At 47.7% G+C, this 21,570-nt stretch overlaps 1 protein-coding gene across 3 annotated transcripts in view; it reads right to left on the bottom strand.

The window, feature by feature from the left end:
* AFAP1 (actin filament associated protein 1) overlaps nt 1-21,570 on the bottom strand; it is a 127,811-nt gene that overhangs the window by 2,371 nt on the left and 103,870 nt on the right. For 2 of the 3 annotated variants that reach the window (XM_069744774.1, XM_069744771.1), the window contains exons 9-17: nt 16,079-16,231; nt 15,777-15,988; nt 12,103-12,248; nt 9,977-10,094; nt 8,914-9,168; nt 3,936-4,050; nt 2,420-2,584; nt 1,638-1,828; nt 77-238 (exon numbers count right to left, since the gene is read on the bottom strand). In XM_069744774.1, the coding sequence (XP_069600875.1) occupies nt 77-238; nt 1,638-1,828; nt 2,420-2,584; nt 3,936-4,050; nt 8,914-9,168; nt 9,977-10,094; nt 12,103-12,248; nt 15,777-15,988; nt 16,079-16,231 (1,517 nt within the window). The remainder of the gene's footprint in view (nt 1-76; nt 239-1,637; nt 1,829-2,419; nt 2,585-3,935; nt 4,051-8,913; nt 9,169-9,976; nt 10,095-12,102; nt 12,249-15,776; nt 15,989-16,078; nt 16,232-21,570) is intronic. The other variant, XM_069744773.1, reaches the window with a different exon arrangement.

The raw sequence follows: 21,570 nt of genomic DNA, 5'->3' as shown, positions 1-21,570 counted from the left end.
GTGATTATGGGAGGGAATACATTAGGCTGGATGATAAATGATGGGCCCCTAGTCTGTGGCTCCTTACCACGCTTACCTTTGCCTTCCTGAGCACGTGGCCTCGTACCGGGGAGTTGTTGGCTGCCGGCTGCCTCTTTAATGCTGCGGCGCTGTTCACGGGGAGGGGGCACTCGGCATCGCTGGTGTCACAGCTGGAGATGGGAGAGTTCTCCACTGTCCGATGCCGGAGAACGGGAGACTGCAGGGGAGAAGCCACGTTATTGGGGGTCCGGAGAACGCACAACGTAACACTAAAGAAATTATCTAGTAAAGCAAGAGCCGAAAGCAAAAAAGCGCAGAAGCAGGGATTTACTGTCATTTTCATCCCACGTAATACCGCCATATAGTGTGAACAAAAAACCGCTGTAATATGACATGAAGGTCTGGGGACATGGCGGTGCGCTCCTGATTGACAGTAAAGGTCTGGGGACATGCCGGTGCGCTCCTGATTGACAGTAATGGTCTGGGGACATGGCGGTGCGATCCCGATGATTGACAGTAAAGGTCTGGCGACATGGCGGTGTGCTCCTGATGATTGATAGTAAAGGTCTGGCGACATGGCGGCGAGCTCCTCATGATTGACAGTAAAGGTCTGGCGACAGGGCGGCGAGCTCCTGATGATTGACAGTAATGGTCTGGGGATATGGCGGAGCGATCCTGATGATTGACAGTATTGGTCTGGGGATATGGCGGAGCGATCCTGATGATTGACAGTAAGGCTGTGTGCACATGTTGCGGTTTTTTCGCGGTTTTTCCCGATAAAAATGCTATAAAACCGCAAAAAAAACACATACAATAAGCATCCCATCATTTAGAATGAATTCCGCATGTTTTGTGCACATGATGCGTTTTTTTCCGCGAAAAAAACGCATCGCGGTAAAAAACGCAGCATGTTCATTAATTTTGCGGTTTTCTTGCGGATTTCTTGCAGAAAATGTCCGTTTTTTCACAGGAATTTTCTGCATGAAAATTCCTGAGAATTCCGGACATTTTCTGCAAGAAATCCGCAAGAAAACCGCATGCGTTTTTGCCGCGGTTTTTGCCGCGTTTTTTTCCGGACACTTCCCAATGCATTTTGGAGTGGGAAATCCGCAAAAAAACCCGCAAAATTAATGAACATGCTGCGTTTTTTGCCGCGATGCGTTTTTTCGCGGAAAAAAACGCATCATGTGCACAAGACATGCAGAATTCATTCTAAATGATGGGATGCTTATTGTATGCGTTTTTTTTTGCGGTTTTATAGCGTTTTTATCGGGAAAAAAACGCGAAAAAACCGTAACGTGTGCACACAGCCTAAAGGACTGGGGACATAGAGGTGCGATCTGGATGATTGACAGTAAAGGTCTGGGGACATGGCGGTGCGCTCCTGATGACTGACAGTAAAGGTCTGGTGACATGGCGGTGCGCTCTTGATGACTGACAGTAAAGGTCTGGCGACATGGCGATGCGCTCTCCGACCCTGCGAGCAGAGGCAGCGTTACATCTGCAGCATCGGGTCAGGGACGCTGGTGTGATCTGATGATTCGGCCACCTTCAGAGCAGCACTCCCCTTCCACCACCTATCCCAAGCTTACCAGTCCTGGCCCAAGGTGTCTTACCTGTGACCTGGAGGTCCCGTTCTTGGGTTCTATGGCGAGTCCGAGTGTAATCCCACCCGCCATGGCTTTCTTCAGATTTTCCTTCACCTCCGTCAGCTCCAGCTCCAGGTTCACCCGCTCGGTCTCTTTCACTTTGCATTCTTCCTCCAGCTTCTTGAACTTGTCCTCCAGCATTGCCTGAGATTTCCTCCCTGGAACCGATGGTGAAAAGGAAAAACTAAATTACTGCGGCCTGAGCCATCACTGCAGGTGACTGTAAGGAATCAGGGAAAAAAAAGGATCTAAACACAGCGCCACCGACAGGATGCATCTGGTACTGCAGTTCAGCCCCATTGATATCTAAACACAGGGGCGGGTAGACCGAAATCACAAGAATCCCGCAGCACATAATGGTCAGATCCAACACTGGGGTACGGTGCACTGTGCAGGGCAAAATCCTCCACAGAGTAAGTGATAAAGCGCTGGATACCAGTGGCCACCACCAGGGGGAGCTCACTGCATATGCATTTATATGGATCTCAATGGGAGTGGAAACAGCGTGCTCCCCCTAGTGGCAGCTGCAGGTAAATACCATTATGGCGAAAGAAGCAGCAGCCCCATGGCAATTGTGAAGGCGACACCGTGACCATCTCCTACCCTAGTGTATGTCTGTTCTACGCTGATTGCACAAGGTTTGTGAAGTGAATGGATGAGAATCTGCAGGTAATAGTTGGGGTCTGAGCACAGGACCACCGCGGGCTCCATGACGGTGTACCGGGAGCCACAATCCAGTATGGCCCTACCTGCATTGGCCTCAATGGCCGCCTTAGTGTCCCGCCTCTCCTTCCGGAGCTGGGCCAGTCTGTTCCTCAGTGCTTCCTTCTTTTTCAGTAGTTCCTCCTCTTTCTGCTGTAGTTTCTTGGCGTCGGCCTCCACGCGGTTCTTCCCATACTTATACTGCTCAGCGTCTGCAAAAAAGCGCCATTACTGCTGGATGCCACACTATTGCCCTGACCACTAGTTTTCTATCTAATTCATGCAATTTGGGGCTAAAATACACAAAAAAATTATTTTTGTAATTAGATTTCATTAAAAATTTTGCATCGTTTGGCTTTTATGGGTCCTGGACATTCAACTTTGATGTGGTCTGTGGTGAAAAATCAGACAGGAGCTCAGTAAAGACAGGGACAAGCTGCAACTTCTCCTGTCTGATTGTTACAGTGAGCTCACTGATGGGTCCTCAGTTACCTCCTTTACCGCCAGCAATAGAGGCTGTTAAAGGCAAAACAATGCAAAACCTTTAATAAAACCCAATTGGGTAAATGATTTTTAGCTGAAAATACACACATTTATGTTACATGTAGTCCGGAAAAGGCGGACGACCCCTTTAATATACATACAGGTGGCAGCAAATGCCAGCGTGGATACCTATGGACCCAGCGGGGGTGAAACTACAACTCCCATGCTGACCCCTGCTAGAGAGATTACCCGGCCGTCCCCTTATATTCAGCCACTTGCTGATAAAATCCATAGAGTAAAAAGTTACGGAACTTTCGATTACACAGTAATGAAAGGGTCAATCTCATCTAATAAAGCGATGGCGTATCCTCACACAGTAGTGTTCCCGGGAACTACAGCACAGAACCGCTCACGTCAGTAGGACCAGATGCGGCACCGGGACAAAGTTTTTAACTTTTTTGCAATTTCCAACCAGCAGAATTGTGAATGCAGCTCTGGGGTAGAAGACAGGCTTTTACATGCATGCTATAACCGCATTATTCATAGTGGCGTGTGATTACTTGTTGAGATACAGACACATTCAGGGACCTTTTTTTTGCTTAAATGCATGTGATTTGAGCAAAAAAAAAAATATATATATATATATAAAAAAAAAAAAATAAATAAAAAAATAAATAAAAACTATATAAAAAAAATATAATTATATATATGAATTAGATTTCATTTGTAATATTGCACCGTTTGGCTTTTCCAGGCGTTTGGTTTCCCCGCACATTGCTGACACAAGGACTCGTCAGTGATTTCTGAATTCTCAGGTGATTTATGACCACATCAAAGTTAAAAGCTGCACTTTGATGATGAGGTGTCTTTGGTTATAAATCATCACAGAGGAACTTAAAGGGAAAAAAGAAACGATAAAAGATTTACCAAAAGACTCACTGTCAGATATCTAGGGAACTCACAGGCTGTAAAATCAAAAGCGGAGCCATATTATTCATGGACCCCGACAGCAAAAGTTGTTTGTAGCCCAAAATCCACAAATGTCCCTCCATGAAGATGCTCCTGTCCTGGATTACTTACTGGAGCCGCTGCGCTTTACGGTGCTGGCCGGGAGCGGCTTCCGTGGCAGGTTGGTGGCCAGTCTGGATTTTGATGCGACGCCATTAGACGCGATCGGAGGCTTCTTACTCCTGAGCTGCAAGAAAATGACGTCATGAAATCCAATCTTTATAGAGAACACGTTCTATAAACTATATTATTATTATTGTTTCCATATGTCTATAAATCATCGGGCGGATAGACGTGCTACCGATTTGACAATGCTTTCTATTTTTCCATCCTGTCCGGAGACGCTGCGGGCCACGGTGGAACATTTAGGCCACGGCGGAACATTTAGGCCACGGCAGAACATTTAGGCCACGGCAGAACATTGAAGCCATGGCGGCACATTGAGGCAACGGCAGCACATTGAGACCATGGCGGCACATTTAGGCCACGGCGGAACATTTAGGCCACGGCGGAACATTGAGGCAACGGCAGCACATTTAGGCCGCATGATGCTCGTACTACTGTGAGCAGCGCGAGTGGCTTAAAATGTGCTCCCAAGGCTGCAGCATCTCCTATCGAGCACATCTGGGACGTCATTGGTTGGTAATTGCAAAAGCAGCTGCCAGCAGCGGATCTTGATGATTTTCCCAAGTACATTCAGGGCTGCAGAACTTTCCTCAGACGACCATTAATAACCTCACTGATAGCAGCCGAGGCTGTAAGTGCGGGGATTTCTGTACATGTCGCTCATACTCCATACTGAATAAATACAGATATTTTCAAAATGTTGTTTCCATTTTTTCATCACTTGCAGTAACATTTCTATGTGTCCTGTTATGTCCATAATCACTATGATGGCGATCCGAGCTCAGAAGCACGGACCCTCCAATAGGGGTGAGATGTACGTGTTTCGGGGCAGGGGGTTTGCTCCCAGAAATTGGTCATACATCTCAGTATTCGGCGAGGCTCACACCGCCATATATTCTCTCGTCCAAGGGTATCGGAGCGACACTAAGGATATCAGGACGTCATTATTATGCTCCAGCGCAGGATAATGGAGTTACAGGGGAGAAGATCGGTCTGCGCAGATTAGAAGAGACGTCCAATTACAAAGCGTTTAATCAATTTATGCAAGTAATGAATTGGAAGTCATTATGGGATGTGGAGCGGAGACTACTGTTAATGGTTGGAAGCAGCAGAGGACACGGATCCACTTTATTATTAGTATCGACAGGGTGAGGGCCGACTGTGGAGACCCGAACACTGAACACCGCCTTTTTCTTACCACTATTAGTCCCCCGACCCGACCAATATATCACTGCTGTGATGCTGCGAGGAGTTAAACAATGGCGCACTCCAGTTATGTGAAAACTCCTGCTTGCGGCACGGTGTTATCGGCGACTCCTTACGAGGTCTCCCCGGTCGCTGCGGTGCAGGTGTGATGGTGTTAGGTCGCTTTATTTGTGACCGCGGTGCGAAAAACTATGGTGACCCCGACTTGTGATTTGCATGAAAGACAGAGCAGCACGCGGCGTTTCGTTTCTGTGCTCCGAGGTCGTGTATGGTGGCAAAATGTATCCAGGGCTGGTGCCCAGTATGGAGAAAGCGTTCTGTCGTGGTATAAATGGACAGAGAAGTAGAAATGTCGGCCATTAAGGAGGAGCTGGCGCCCGACCGCGACTGATGACAACATGGAGTGTCCCAAGAGAAGCAAGGTTCACGTCTGGAGAAGAGGTGAAGGAGCGGTGCACTCATGGCTCCAAGCTCAGCAGGAAATATTTGTTAATGAGGGAACATGAAAGCCTGTAGACAGAAGGCCAGAGTATTGAAAATGGGGAGACTGTATAGAAAAATTACATACTGTATATACGCGAGTATAAGACGAGGCACCTAATTTTGCCACGAAAAACTGGGAAAATGTATTGACTCGAGTATAAGCCGGGTATGCATTGTCCCCACATCCCTATCCTGGTAGGCATGGCTCCCCATCCCTGTCCATGTCTGCTTGGCTCCCCATCCCTGTATTTGTATGAATTGTCCCCTCATCCCTATCCTGGTGTGCATGGCTCCCCGTCCCGTCCTTGTATGCATTGTGGCCTCATCCCTATCCTGGTAGGCATGGCTCCCGTCCCGTCCTTGTATGCATTGTCCCCTCATCCCTATCCTGGTAGGCATGGCTCCCCGTCCCGTCCTTGTATGCATTGTCCCCTCATCCCTATCCTGGTGTGCATGGCTCCCCGTCCCGTCCTTGTATGCTTTGTCCCCTCATCCTTATCCTGGTAGGCATGGCTCCCCGTCCCGTCCTTGTATGCATTGTCCCCTCATCCCTATCCTGGTAGGCATGGCTCCCCGTCCCGTCCTTGTATGCATTGTCCCCTCATCCTTATCCTGGTAGGCATGGCTCCCCGTCCCGTGCTTGTATGCATTGTCCCCTCATCCTTATCCTGGTAGGCATGGCTCCCGTCCCGTCCTTGTATGCATTGTCCCCTCATACCTAACCTGGTAGGCATGGCTCCCGTCCCGTCCTTGTATGCATTGTCCCCTCATCCCTATCCTGGTAGGCATGGCTCCCCGTCCCGTCCTTGTATGCATTGTCCCCTCATCCCTATCCTGGTAGGCATGGCTCCCCGTCCCATCCTTGTATGCATTGTCCCCTCATCCCTAACCTGGTGTGCATGGCTCCCTGTCCCGTCCTTGTATGCATTGTCCCCTCATACCTAACCTGGTGTGCATGGCTCCCTGTCCCGTCCTTGTATGCATTGTCCCCTCATACCTAACCTGGTAGGCATGGCTCCCAGTCCCGTCCTTGTATACATTGTCCCCTCATCCCTATCCTGGTAGGCATGGCTCTCCGTCCCGTCCTTGTATACATTGTCCCCTCATCCCTATCCTGGTAAGCATGGCTTCCTGTCCCGTCCTTGTATGCATTGTCCCCTCATCCCTATCCTGGTGTGCATGGCTCCTCGTCCCGTCCTTGTATGCATTGTCCCCTCATCCTTATCCTGGTAGGCATGGCTCCCCGTCCCGTCCTTGTATACATTGTCCCCTCATCCCTATCCTGGTAAGCATGGCTTCCTGTCCCGTCCTTGTATGCATTGTCCCCTCATCCCTATCCTGGTGTGCATGGCTCCCCGTCCCGTCCTTGTATGCATTGTCCCCTCATCCTTATCCTGGTAGGCATGGCTCCCCGTCCCGTCCTTGTATGCATTGTCCCCTCATCCCTAACCTGGTGTGCATGGCTCCCCGTCCCGTCCTTGTATGCATTGTCCCCTCATCCCTATCCTGGTGTGCATGGCTCCCCGTCCTACCCTTGTATGCATTGTCCCCTCATCCCCATCCTGGTAGGCATGGCTCCCCGTCCCGTCCTTGTATGCATTGTCCCCTCATCCCCATCCTGGTAGGCATGGCTCCCCGTCCCGTCCTTGTATGCATTGTCCCCTCATCCCTATCCTGGTGTGCATGGCTCCCCGTCCTATCCTTGTATGCATTGTCCCCTCATCCCTATCCTGGTAGGCATGGCTCCCCGTCCCGTCCTTGTATGCATTGTCCCCTCATCCCTATCCTGGTAGGCATGGCTCCCCGTCCCGTCCTTGTATGCATTGTCCCCTCATCCCTATCCTGGTGTGCATGGCTCCCCGTCCCGTCCTTGTATGCATTGTGGCCTCATCCCTAACCTGGTGTGCATGGCTCCCCGTCCCGTCCTTGTATGCATTGTCCCCTCATCCCTATCCTGATAGGCATGGCTCCCCGTCCCGTCCTTGTATGCATTGTCCCCTCATCCCTATCCTGGTGTGCATGGCTCCCCGTCCCGTCCTTGTATGCATTGTGGCCTCATCCCTAACCTGGTGTGCATGGCTCCCCGTCCCGTCCTTGTATGCATTGTCCCCTCATCCCTATCCTGGTAGGCATGGCTCCCCGTCCCGTCCTTGTATGCATTGTCCCCTCATCCCTATCCTGGTAGGCATGGCTCCCGGTCCCGTCCTTGTATGCATTGTTCTCCCATCGCTGTCCTTGTATGCATGGCTCCTTATCCCCATACTTGTAAGCATGGTTCCCATTAAAAAAACAAAACAACTTACCTTCCCTACACGCCCTCGCTGCATCTCGTTCCAGTGCCAGCAGCTCTTCCGACCGAGCGTGTCCCTGCTCATTAAGGTAATGAATACTCACTCCACACCTGTGGGAGTGGAGAGGCGTGAATATTCATTACCTTAATGAGCGGGGCCACGTGATCGCTCAGCTGGAAGAGCTGCTGGTGCCGGAGTGAACGAGATGCAACAAGGGTGCGCAGGAAGGTAAGTAGATTTTTTTTTTTTTTTTACAGCTGCTGGAAGCCGGCGGCTGCAACTGTGCTCGCTATAAGAGAAATTAATATTCTTTGGGAAACTTGGCAATAAGTGTGCAGTTTTCCTGCAGCGCCTCCAGGGGGCAAATAAAGCATTACACGATTCTCATTAAACATTCTGGGTGTTCTGTGTAATGCAGGGCAGGACTAGTCCTCCAGAGGGAGAGGCGCTCTTTGTAAAGAGGTGAGGACCCTAATCAGAGGCTCTCGAGCCCTCTTGGCTGCATTTGGTGAGATAAGAGGGGAGCAAAGAGACTTGCAGGACCCTCGACCTAAGTCCAGTTCGCATGATACATGTAATGATGAGGCCACACATGACGTCACACTGTGTCACCCGGTGTTTAGGATTTTGGACATTCCCAGAAGTTTGCCATGTAGTACAAAGTAAACTCCAGACCAGGGTGGTGCAAAACTTTGTGCCCATCTCTAAACCCCTAACCCCCCACCATTCCTTCATGTTCCTTTACTCTACCAAGCATTAGTCTGCCAATATAGGGAGAAACGAGAAAAATGAGAGTTATGAAGATCGACATGACTATGAAGAATAAAACCTAGGACGTCACCCAAAAATCATAGCAGGCGTCACCTACCCCGAAGCACGGGCCCCGAGCACGCAGCCGTACACATGCAGGAGAGACAAGACACAAGGAACGTGCAGTGCAGTACCTGAGAAGCGGAGCCGGAGGGCGCCCTCCCCACAGGCGGAGAGTTGTTAGTGACAGGCGGACAGGACAGACTGGATGAGACAGGAGATTTGTAGTGGTTAGGAGAAAGTTTCTCAGAGGAAAACCTATTGGGCTTTTTGTCGGTCGGCGGGTTGCGTGCAAAGATTTTTGGAGATGGTAAGTTATCGTACACATCTGCCTCATCATAGAGCACCTCTTCTCCCTTCTTACAGGAATAGTCCTCGTCCGGCCGCCACTGTAAACACACATAGCTTCACTATTAGGGAGAGGAACATGGAGGAGACAGAAGAAAACAAGGGACACACAGTGCACAAAGCCATATGGTCAGCCACCGACCCCAAGACCCCATAGCTGCAGAGAAAGAGGACATTGTCCTGAGAGGAAGCCGATAACCAGGGGGTGCAGCTGCCGAAACCTCAGGACATCCCCTGCTGGAGCACTGTGGCTCTCATCCAATGCAATACTCGTAGGGCCGGATCCTGCAGGGGCGAGGGGCCGGGTCCTGCAGGGGCGAGGGTCCGGGTCCTGCACGGGCGAGGGGCCGGGTCCTGCACGGGCGAGGGGCCGGGTCCTGCACGGGCGAGGGGCCGGGTCCTGCACGGGCGAGGGGCCGGGTCCTGCACGGGCGAGGGGCCGGGTCCTGCACGGGCGGGGTCCTGCATGGGCGAGGGGCCAGGTCCTGCATGGGCGAGGGGCCAGGTCCTACAGGGCGAGGGGCCAGGTCCTGCACGGGCGAGGGGCCGGGTCCTGCACGGGCGAGGGGCCGGGTCCTGCACGGGCGAGGGGCTGGGTCCTGCACGGGCGGGGTCCTGCATGGGCGAGGGGCCAGGTCCTGCATGGGCGAGGGGCCAGGTCCTACAGGGCGAGGGGCCAGGTCCTGCAAGGCCTCCAGATATTCCCCCCAATGACAGACCCCACTGATTTATTATGATGTTCATCATTAGATCAACATTGTTGCATCATTTTTTGGGGGGTAATGGACCCCATAGTGCACAGTATCTTCAGAAAAGACACCAGAAGATGGATATCTGCCGATTCCTTACCAGTCCATTAATGCACGGCACGTCGTCATAGTGGAGGGCCGCTCCGCTGGGGCAGGAGTAGCCATTTGTGGGAGCTTCACGATAGGGGTTAGTGGATATAACTCTTCTGTTCATGAAACTGAAAAATAGAAAAAACACAACAAGGAAGGAGAAGTGTTATTAAGAGAAGATGACGATCACCATGACCCCGAGCTCCGGCCACGGACATGACTGCGGTCAGTGTGGTGGTGTCACATCGAGCTCCTCGCTTGTCTGTAGACTGTTCTTAGTATTGCAGAGGTTTAGAAAAAATAAATAGATCTACTCCCCCTCCTCTGGTCCGGCACTGGCCTCACTCTCTGCAGCCAATCACAGAGCTCAGCGGCTATGAGTATCGGGCAGAGCCACAGAGCTCATAGATTGGCTGCAGCGCTGCTGACGTGGTGACAGAGTTGCAGACACCGGGAGCAGAGGCTTAGCGTGGGACCGAAGGAGCATGAGTGAAGCACAGTTCACATATTTTTTTTAAACAAATTTGACCCAAGGGACAGGTTTTCTAAAACTGGAAAACCCAATTAAGTGAAAGGGGTTGAGTTGCAATATCAGACAGAAGCAGATGGTGGCGCCATTTCTAACCCCTGAAGACGTATTTAATGTACATGTGGGCAACCCTTTAAAGCGGTTGTCTACTACTTTTACATTGATGGCCTTTCTTTAGGATAGGTCATCAATGATTGTCTGGGGTCCGATACCCGGCGCCCCCGCTGTCGGCGGCTGGAGATACTCAGTTGTGGAGCTGCTCCGTCTACTTGTAGAGGCCACTGCACACCCGCCTCCTACTCACATCAATATAAGGAGGATGTGCAGCGCATGTAAGGCCACGTTCACACGCTCAGTAATTGGTCAGTAAATGCACAAGAGAATCCGCAGAACACCACTAGGTGGCGCTGCACAGAAGAGAATCCACACAACAACACTAGGTGGCGCTGCACAGAAGAGAATCCGCACAACACCACTAGGTGGCGCTACGCAGAAGAGAATCCGCACACCACCACTAGGTGGCACTGCACAGAAGAGAATCCGCACACCACCACTAGGTGGCACTGCACTGAAGAGAATCCGAACAACACCACTAGGTGGCACTGCACAGAAGAGAATCCGCACAACACCACTAGGTGGCGCTGCACAGAAAAATCCGCACAACACCACTAGGTGGCGCTACGCAGAAGAGAATCCGCGCATATGTGTTTGGTTTGGAGATGAATAATTGGGGCAGATGCTGGAAATTACCTTCATTTTATCGTGTTTAAATGAAATCAGGAGTGGACGTGGTAAAGAAGCCAAACTGTGGTTTGGAAAATGTGGCTAAATAATGTAACATTTATCTTATTTTATATATATACTTCTGATTTTTTCGTCTGTTCTTTTAACTGTGTATTATGGTTGTTGATCATGCTATTCTTACACTATATATATTTCATTTCTATTTTGGTTTGTAATATTTTATAGTATAGTTGCATTTTGTGTACACTATCTTACTGGTTATTTATTACTTTTTGTCAATTTTTGTTGGTCTTTGTCCCTTTAAATACTTCACTCTTCCCTTTTTATATATTGTTACCTGAAGAAGACAGCGATTGGTTGTTGAAACGCGTTGTGATTAAAGATTCTAAACCTCTAAAACTGTGCCTCGCTGGCCTCTGTCATCAGCGCTCCATCTAGACCGCTATATTCTTATTATTTATTTAAACTGTGGTGCTGACCTGCTCGACTGAAGTACACTTAATTAGACCGGACAGAGAAGGCGGATTATAAGAAAACACATCACCTCCAAAGTAACAAGAACAGACATTAGCGGCTTATAAATGGATAATTAAGGTCGTACTTGGCAACTTCCCACAAAACAGTCATAAAATGTGTACTTTTTAGCTTCAATATATGTGAGAGCATCTTAGGTGAAAAAATACCCAGGCATCAGACACCCATGCGACCCACCGCACGCCTCTGCTTGCTGTCAGTGAGCGCAAACATTCCAGAGATATACTCTGCCTAAATAGTAGAACCCATCAGCTGCCCTGACACACTGTAACAAACTCCAGCTGCACAGAGACCCAGCCCCTGGGTGTATGTATGGTCTCTCTCCTTACCAGAAGGACTGCTTCGCTGTCTGGATGACGTTGGCCGTGGTGTCCACGTCGATGTAGTCGTAGTGCAGAGCTCCGGGATCTGTAGAGGAACCTGTTTCCGCCAGTAAGATTCCGATCCACCTGCCCATGTTTTCTGACGACGAAGCCTAAGGACAAATACAGGAGCAGTGTTATTACAAGTCTCCTGTAGGGGGCAGAAAGGAGGCCGCTTCCTTCCTTCTGGAGGAGAGTTCATTGGCATTTCTCCCCAGGTAGCTCCCGACACCAAGGTCTCCACCAAATCTCCACGCACCTTCCGCCATTAGTGCCGAGATAACGCCTAGCCTTATTATTACATGGAATGGAAAGTTACCCATTTATAATCGGGTTTTAAATGTTCTTTTGTTTGTTTTATTGCAAATTTTGATAACATTTTTTTATTTCACGACCTATAAAAAGAAAAAAAGTAAAATGAAACAAAAATCTTGCCATTTTCCCACTGGGTCTAATATTAGACTCCTACTTCCTGTCCGTTACATGAAGAACAGCAGCTACAGACTGTACTGACCCTAGTGGGCCGTCGCTAATCTCGGTAAAAATCATCGTACAGGAGGAGGAGGTGAGCTGTGATATCACCTATTGTGAATGGTGGATACTGTGTTATCTGCTGTATACAGAGGTGTTATCTGTCATTGTACAGGAGGAGGAGGTGAGCTGTGACATCACCTATTGTGAATGGTGCATCCTGTGTTATCTGCTGTATACAGAGGTGTTATCTGTCATTGTACAGGAGGGAGAGGTGAGCTGTGACATCACCTATCGTGAATGGTGGATCCTGTGTTATCTACTGTATATAGAGGTGTTATCAGTCATTGTACAGGAGGAGGAGGTGAGCTGTGATATCACCTATTGTGAATGGTGCATCCTGTGTTATCTGCTGTATACAGAGGTGTTATCAGTCATTGTACAGGAGGAGGAGGTGAGCTGTGACATCATCTATTGTGAATGATGGATCCTGTGTTATCTGCTGTATACAGAGGTGTTATCTGTCATTGTACAGGAGGGAGAGGTGAGCTGTGACATCACCTATTGTGAATGGTGGATCCTGTGTTATCTACTGTATATAGAGGTGTTATCAGTCATTGTACAGGAGGAGGTGAGCTGTGACATCACCTATTGTGAATGGTGTATCCCGTGTTATCTACTGTATATAGAGGTGTTATCAGTCATTGTACAGGAGGGGGAGGTGAGCTGTGACATCACCTATTGTGAATGGTGGATCCTGTGTTATCTACTGTATATAGAGGTGTTATCAGTCATTGTACAGGAGGACGAGGTGAGCTGTGACATCACCTATTGTGAATGGTGGATCCTGTGTTATCTACTGTATATAGAGGTGTTATCAGTCATTGTACAGGAGAGGGAGGTGAGCTGTAACATCTATTGCGAATGGTGGATCCTGTTTTATCTACTGTATAGAGAGGTGTTATCAGTCATTGTACAGGAGGAGGAGGTGAGCTGTGACATCACCTATTGTGAATGGTGGATCCTGTGTTATCTACTGTATATAGAGGTGTTATCAGTCATTGTACAGGAGAGGGAGGTGAGCTGTAACATCTATTGCGAATGGTGGATCCTGTGTTATCTACTGTATAGAGAGGTGTTATCAGTCATTGTACAGGAGGAGGAGGTGAGCTGTGACATCACCTATTGTGAATGGTGGATCCTGTGTTCTCTACTGTATATAGAGGTGTTATCAGTCATTGTACAGGAGGAGGAGGTGAGCTGTGACATCACCTATTGTGAATGGTGGATCCTGTGTTATCTACTGTATATAGAGGTGTTATCAGTCATTGTACAGGAGAGGGAGGTGAGCTGTAACATCTATTGCGAATGGTGGATCCTGTGTTATCTACTGTATAGAGAGGTGTTATCAGTCATTGTACAGGAGGAGGAGGTGAGCTGTGACATCACCTATTGTGAATGGTGGATCCTGTGTTCTCTACTGTATAGAGAGGTGTTATCAGTCATTGTACAGGAGGAGGAGAAGGTGAGCTGTGACATCACCTATTGTGAATGGTGGCTCATGTGTTATCTACTGTATATAGAGGTGTTATCAGTCATTGTACAGGAGGAGGTGAGCTGTGACATCCCCTATTGTTTATCCTGTGTTATCAGTCATTGTACAGGAGGAGGAGGTGAGCTGTGACATCACCTATTGTGAATGGTGGCTCCTGTGTTGTTGACTCATTGTAATCCTGTCTGTGATGATGAGACTACTGAAAAGTCTTCTGCACACAAGAGTTATGAGTCTAGAGTATGGACTTCAAAAATCCAATGGAATGGGCTTTAATGGAATGGGTGTAAGGTGTGTATAATTGTTTATTATTTTAAAATAAATTTGTAAAATGGTATGCATTTTCATTTCAAATAAAGGAGTTTTTTTATGGGTGTTTTTCTACTGACAATAAGACTATGTGGTTAGTAATGGATAGGTGTCTTAGATACGCCTCTCCATTAGTAATCCGTGGGCTTGATGTCACCAGGCCATACAAAGGTGACATCAACCCCCACAAATATGAACTCCACTTGCCACCACTACAGGGCAAGTGAGAAGAGCCAGGTAAAGAGCGAGAATTGGCGCAACTAATAGATGGGTCATTTCTTGGGCATCTATGATACTCTATTTTTAGGCTGTGGGGAAGAAGGAGTGGTGAAAATCCCCTTACCAGCCTGAGAACACAAGCCCCCCATCTGTCTGCTTTAGCTTAGCTGATTGTCAAAAAACGGTATGGGGACCCCTCTATTCTTGATAACTAGCCATACATACATATTGACAGCTGAGGGTTGTAGCACGCAGCTGTCAATTTTGTCATGCTGGTTATCAAAGTATAAAGACTCAACGTAATGGTTTTTAAATTTATTTACAGCGCAGGCGCCAGCTGATGAATACTCCCATCAGCCATGCCTGCTCTCGCTGTTATTAGGGGCAGAAGCTTGAAGCTGATGGGAGTACTCACATCAACTGATGCCTCTAACCAGAGGTAAACTTTTACCGCCGGTCACATCTGCTGGCGCTCTGACTGACAGTAATAATCTTACCGCAGATCAGAGCCGCCGGTGTTTCTGCACAACAACGCGGGAAACACCCAACGTTCGTGGTGCCGAACCTGAACAGTAACACGGACTTCCTGGAGAAGTCCAAGCCCAAACAGTGAGTGTTCAGTACAGACCCCAAACTTTACTTTTCAGGTTTGTCCATTACTGTTCCTCAGTGTCCCTACTCTTCTCAGCTGCTGAATCTCCCACTCCTTGCCTGATTGACAGCTCCTCATTTCCCTCCTCCATGCTGCAGAGATCACACACAGCTCAGTATAAGCTGCCGTTGTCAGTCAGGTTGGTGGACGGAGGCTTGGAGACATGAGTTCTCTCCTTCTATAGCTGGACTTCTAAAAAGCTAATTCTTATATCAGGATTATACAGCCAATCTGACATGGGAATTTCACAGTAAATACATCAGCCTCATCTGGTCTAAAAATCTTTTTAAGCAATGTGTATTGTGAAATCTGGTGACATATCGCCTTAAATAAACAGCACAGGGGATTCTTTAGATGCAGTTTTCTCCTACTTTGGGACGACTGTTGTACTTTTGCATGATGGTTGTTATTACTATGCAACCTGTCAGATAGACATACCTCGAGCACGGCCACCTCCTGTCCATTCCGGAGAAGACGGAACGTCAGCGGATGCTTAGAGTCGAGTCCTGGGATGACTTCACATCCTCTTAGAGGTATGGACACTATGTGCGTCTTAAGATCTGTCCGGTCTTTATGAAAGATGAGTTTGTGGTCTTTGACCCGGCACCATCGCTCCCGCCACCGGTTGTTGCTCAGGACATTTAGGTAACCTTAGAAGAAGCCGGATATAAAAAGGTTTAGAGCGGACAACATGGCTGCAGCTTCCTACAATCAGACATCAAGCACTCGGCACATCTTACCACACGTTGGAACATCTTCTTCTGCCGATGACGTCTGCTCATCTGTACTCGGCTTCTTCTTTCCCAGACCGATTATTTTTGTTATTTTCTTCCCCGTTACTTTGGTTACTGCACCTTTAGCTTCGGCTTTTGTGCCACTTTTCTTCCTTTTTACTGGGGGGGGGGGAACAAAGTATTTAGTAAACTTGGTCTTCTACATCTGTACATTCTTGAGAAGAGATATCTGAAAATCACCAATCGTCTGTAAAACATCCCTCTTAGAAATCTAGGTTTTGGGTTTAGGGTCTCTCCTTGTGGAGACCATCGAAAGGTCTAAGAAAAATTAAAGGCCAGACTACGCAAATTAGCTCTTCAAGAAGGAAGAATGGTGGTTTTCTAGTGCAGTCTAACTATCCGCTATCCTGCTAGGCATCATGAGAGGCAAGATCTCCCGAAACAGCTGCCTACACATGGGTCTTTGGATTGATGAACTATCATGTGGCATGACTGATCAGAGGGTCATTAGTTGGCTTATAGGGCAGTTATCTTCAGTAGATGGAGCCGGATTTCTTCCTCCTGCAGATATTCGTCTTTAAGAAGGAAGAAGAGTGGCTCTCTACTACCAGCTCTCTAAGATCCTCCCAAACAGCTGTAGGTCTTTACCATTTGGATGACTGGCTGGCAAAATATGTTCTAAGGTTCGTTAAAAGGTCATACATTGACACAGGGTAGCTACCTTCAGTAGGAGGCACTACGGAGCTAGAGTTCTTCCTCCCGGAGATCTTCCTCTTCATTAAGTGCCACCTATCTAGCCAACCAGTATCCTTCTCTGCTCCAACGTGAGGCAAAAGTTCCCAAAACAGTTGTCTGCAGATGGATGTCTTTCATTTGGACAACTGCTTTGGCTAAATATCATGTGGTGTGGCTGGTTAAAGAATCAACCTTGACTTAAAAGGTAGCTACCAGGGCTGTGGAGTCGGAGTCCATTTTGGTGGAGTCGGAGTCTTGGAAATTGAGGAGTCGGAGTTTTGGCTTACCGACTCCACAGCCCTGGTAGCTACCTCCAGTAGGTAGCACAAGGCATCATGAGCGTCTCTCTAGTACCAACTATCTAGGATCCCACAAAACAACTGTCTACAGATGGGTGTCACTTCCATTTGGAGGACTGGTTTGGCTAAACATCATGTGGCAAGGCTTAATATAGGGTCGTACATCGACTGACAGGCTAGCTACCTCCGGTGGTGGCACTAGGGTGTCTCCCACTTCTTCCTCTTGAAGATCTCTTTTGTTAATCTAGTAGATGCCCTCTGGACTAGTCAACTATAAGCCAAATAAATGACAGTACCCCGGGGTAGACAGAGTGACCTACAACTCAGGGAATTAAAGTGCATGAGCCACCATTAGAGCTATGGGTTGGGTTAAATAATAACATTATGACAGATAATGAAAAGTGTAAAATACTGATGGGATCCGCCAGACACAAAAGCACAATAAGCCTCGTATCTCCAGACGCTGGCTTCCAAAATCTCAAAAAATGAAGGTATATGCAAGAGGCTTGACAAAGGTCTTGTATATGTCTTATTGTGTATTTTGTCCTCCAACACTAGCCATGAGAACATGGGCACTGCCCTAATGATGCCCAAATCATCTTTTGCTCCCAAGTGAAGCCATAATGGGATTGTAGGGCGATGAATTCAGACATTCATTGTGATATACGGTCTCCGGCTGAAGGTCTCCTGACCCAAACTTGATAAGCCTCATAGGCCTATAGGAGGCTGCCAAGATCAGGTAAGGAGACCGATGGTCGGCCTGTACATCACAGACATCAAGATTCACCGTAAAGGCATTTTCCAATTTAAAAAATTGGTCCAAGTTGATATAGACGGATGAGGCCAATCATTGTCTGCAGCAATCATGGGTAATCAGTCATCGACCAAATCAATGGCAGACAGTCCAGAGGACTGACATTATTTCTAATTACATTGCACCTTTTCAAAATTGTGAGTAAACAATTTTGTTTCAAGCATGTGATGCTCGTTCTATCTCACCTGTAGCAAGTAACAGGTGCGGGCAATATGAAAATCACACCTGAAACTGCAACCAGATAATAAGGGGAGAAGTTGACTCAATCTTTGCATTGTGTGTCTGTGTGTGTGCCACACTAAGCAAGGAGAACATAAAAAGGAGAAGATAATGGTCCGATGAGGACATGAGAACCCAAATTGTTGAACAATATCAACAATCTCAAGGTTACAAGTCCATCTCCAGAGATCTTTATGTTCCTTTGTCCATGGTGTGCGACATAATCAAGAAGTTTACAACCCATGGCACTGTAGCGAATCTCCCTGGACGTGGACGGCAGAGAAAAATTCATGAAAGGTTGTAACGCAGGATAGTCCGGATGGTGGATAAGCAGCAACAATCAAGGGGTAAAGACACTCAAATGGTCCTACAGTCTCAGCGCGAACTATCAGTCAACATTATTGGGGGTTTTGTGTGAAATTATGTCCAATTTGCCTTCTCTCTTCAGCTTTTTTGTGTTGTTCCAATACACACAAGGAAATAATAAAACGTGGAACAATTTCAAGGGTGCCAACACTTTTGGCTATAAAGGTGTACGACAATAGTAATATTAATTTACTGGGCATTCGAAGAGGAAGAGCAAGAGGAACAGACTAATGTTTCTTAAAGAACCTAAAAAAATAGATGTTCTAAATTCATTTCATGGGGAACACAGGCGTTTACCAAAATCGAGAGGTCGGCAGAGCCAGTAAGTCCTCTTTACCCACATGAGACGCACATACACCTGTAATCACAGGGCAAACAAATGGCCACAACGCAAAAAACACACAAGTGCGGGGTCAATACAAATGATGAAAAACAAAATAAAATTAGACATCGACACGGCTGCTGGTGATTTTCCCACGGTGATGTATGTCGCCTACGTCCCTGATGGTAGTGTGCTGCCAGCAATGCCACACTCCAGAGGAATGTCTGTGACCGGCGCGTCTTGGCTCCTTCTGTATTGCCATGCAGGAAGAATGACACCACGTAATATTCATTGTGATTAATGGGGGCCATGACGGTGACCACAACGAACACTAACCAGGACAGACTGAATCTACTGATGAAATGCTATTATTATATGCTGTATGTATTTACAACTAAAAGGAACATTCACATTTTGACAATTACTAATGACCAATTATTGAAATCCATCACTGTAGTTGGGAAGATGAGGAGAGGTCGGACTCATAATTTCCGCTTCAGAGGTGGGTGATTGGATGGGGCTGAGGTCAGGACTCTGTGGGGCCAAAAAGTCTTGATCTGTGCTCCCACACCAAACTCCCCCAACCGTGTCTCTACGGACGTTGCTCCATGCACTGGGCACAGTCATGAGGAACAGAAAAGGGCCTGCCCCAAATTAATAGGATTCACCTAATAATGCCTCAGTCAAAGGGGATGTAGTATTGCTACGGCACTGCCCTGAGTCCTATTTGTGAGGTAGGCGTAGGCTACACCACATCGTGATTCACAGTTTGTGTAACCGTCTCCACTGCCTCCTGCTTGTGATAACTTTCTCTCAGCTTTGTCAGTTTTTTCAAGCAGGTGGCAGGGGAGCAGTTTGCAGGAGCATAACATACAATACACTTTAAAATCTACACACAGCACAGACAGATAATGTAGACAAGCAGTATGCATCAAGGGATTTTTATACTTGCAACCAATCACTTACTATATCCCTGCATTCTTATATGATATTTTCAGCTCCATGGGGAACATGCAGTCTAGATGGCTATTATTTGAACGTGTTCTGAATCGATCACGGGAAGTTATGTCTGCAGTATAGCAGATTACAAATCTACACTAACGATATCTTCATGACAAAGGAAAAAAATCACCAGGAACAAGAAAGGTAGAAGTGTGGCTATGAGAAGTGGTAAATGCAAATAACACAAAAAAAAAATGTATTAGAAGGCCACCAACGTTGAATGTAGAGTTATGAGAAGACTTTATGAGGAGAGGTGCAGTCCCTATTCGTAACCCAAAATTCGCGCTCACTATGGACGGGAGTTAAGGGCATTCTCTGCTGACTACATAATGGTAGTGCCCTTTAAATTCTGGCAGGCCATTACTTCATACTACAGATACATTAAGGACACAGTGACGGTGGTGTAACTGCGACATAAGGATGACATATCATCCACTGATGGGACACTGATGGGTCTTTAATTTGAGGATTTCCCATTAATGTTCCACCACAAGCTGACATATAAATGGATGCGGTGACGGCGGACAATGCAACATTCATTTCCGAGGAGCCTGTAACCGCTCTGCTGTCTGCTCCCGAGGCCATACTTCTGCCTCTGAGAAGATAAGGCCGCGTGTTTGCCGATTTGACAGAAACAGGATTAAGGACAGCAGGAAATCAATAGGGAACCCTTCGAGATCCATTCTAAGGTAGCAGCAATTGTTCGGCTTAAAAGAGATGAAAAATTCAATCAGTGGCGTAACCGACTGTAAAAGACGAAGTATTAAAGGGGTTTTCTGGCTTCAGAAAACATCTGTCCCCCGGCTTTTGTTTTTATAAAAAGAAACTGCGCTTTGCTCACCCTCTAAGGGTCCAGCGCTGAGTCTCCACCGCCGATTGCTGCGTTTCTTAATGTCTACAGAGCTGCAAGTCGACAACTCCGAGCGGCTCGTGTTATCAACTCAGGTGGAGCCGCTGAACTCAATTATTAGCTGCAGCGCTGTCAAAGTGACATCAGCGCTGCAGACAATTACAGACACCGGGAGCAGCGGTGGAGACTCAACTCTGGACCCTGGGAGGGTGAGGAAGGCCCAGTTGTTTGGCGGTGGGTACCGGATGTCGGTGAAATGAATAACCTATCCTTAAGATATGCCATCAGTATGCAAAACCCCTTTAATTCATATGATAACTGGGTTGTCAAAAAAACAGGGCGCACGAGGATGTGAACAGGTGATAGTCATCCCCTTTAAAATTTAATTCCCCCATACATATTAGAGAAGAGACAGACCACCGTGGTGTTATATGAGGGGCCAGTCAATAACAATGTGTTTGGGGGCCTACAGACCCTCCCTATAAAGGCACAGATGATTGGCCTCGGGGAGACCAAAACATCCAACACTGCGGAGACACCATCACGTGTTTCTCAACGCAGTGATTCCAGAACACTGCCCCCATCCCTTATGGGAAATATGCAGATGCAGGTAAAGAAGCTGCGGAGACACCATCACGTGTTTCTCGACGCAAGCAGTGAATAGCCAGGCCTTTCCCCGGGAAGGAACAACCACGGGAAGGGCAGCATCCTATGAAGGAAAGCCACCTATGCCAAGCATGGTATCCATCCACAGACAGCTGTTTTGGTCTCCCCGAGGCCAATCATCTGTGCCTTTATAGCCTTTTTACTAGGCACTGCTCCTAATAGCCAGATTCCTACTCCACACTGATGAGGGGCAAACACCCCGAAACAGCTGTCTGTGGATGGATA

The sequence above is a fragment of the Ranitomeya imitator genome, chromosome 1 (genome assembly GCF_032444005.1).
Source record: "Ranitomeya imitator isolate aRanImi1 chromosome 1, aRanImi1.pri, whole genome shotgun sequence".
Lineage (NCBI taxonomy): Eukaryota > Metazoa > Chordata > Amphibia > Anura > Dendrobatidae > Ranitomeya > Ranitomeya imitator.
Note: the sequence above shows the minus strand (reverse complement) of the source record. Positions and strands in the feature narration are given on the sequence as shown.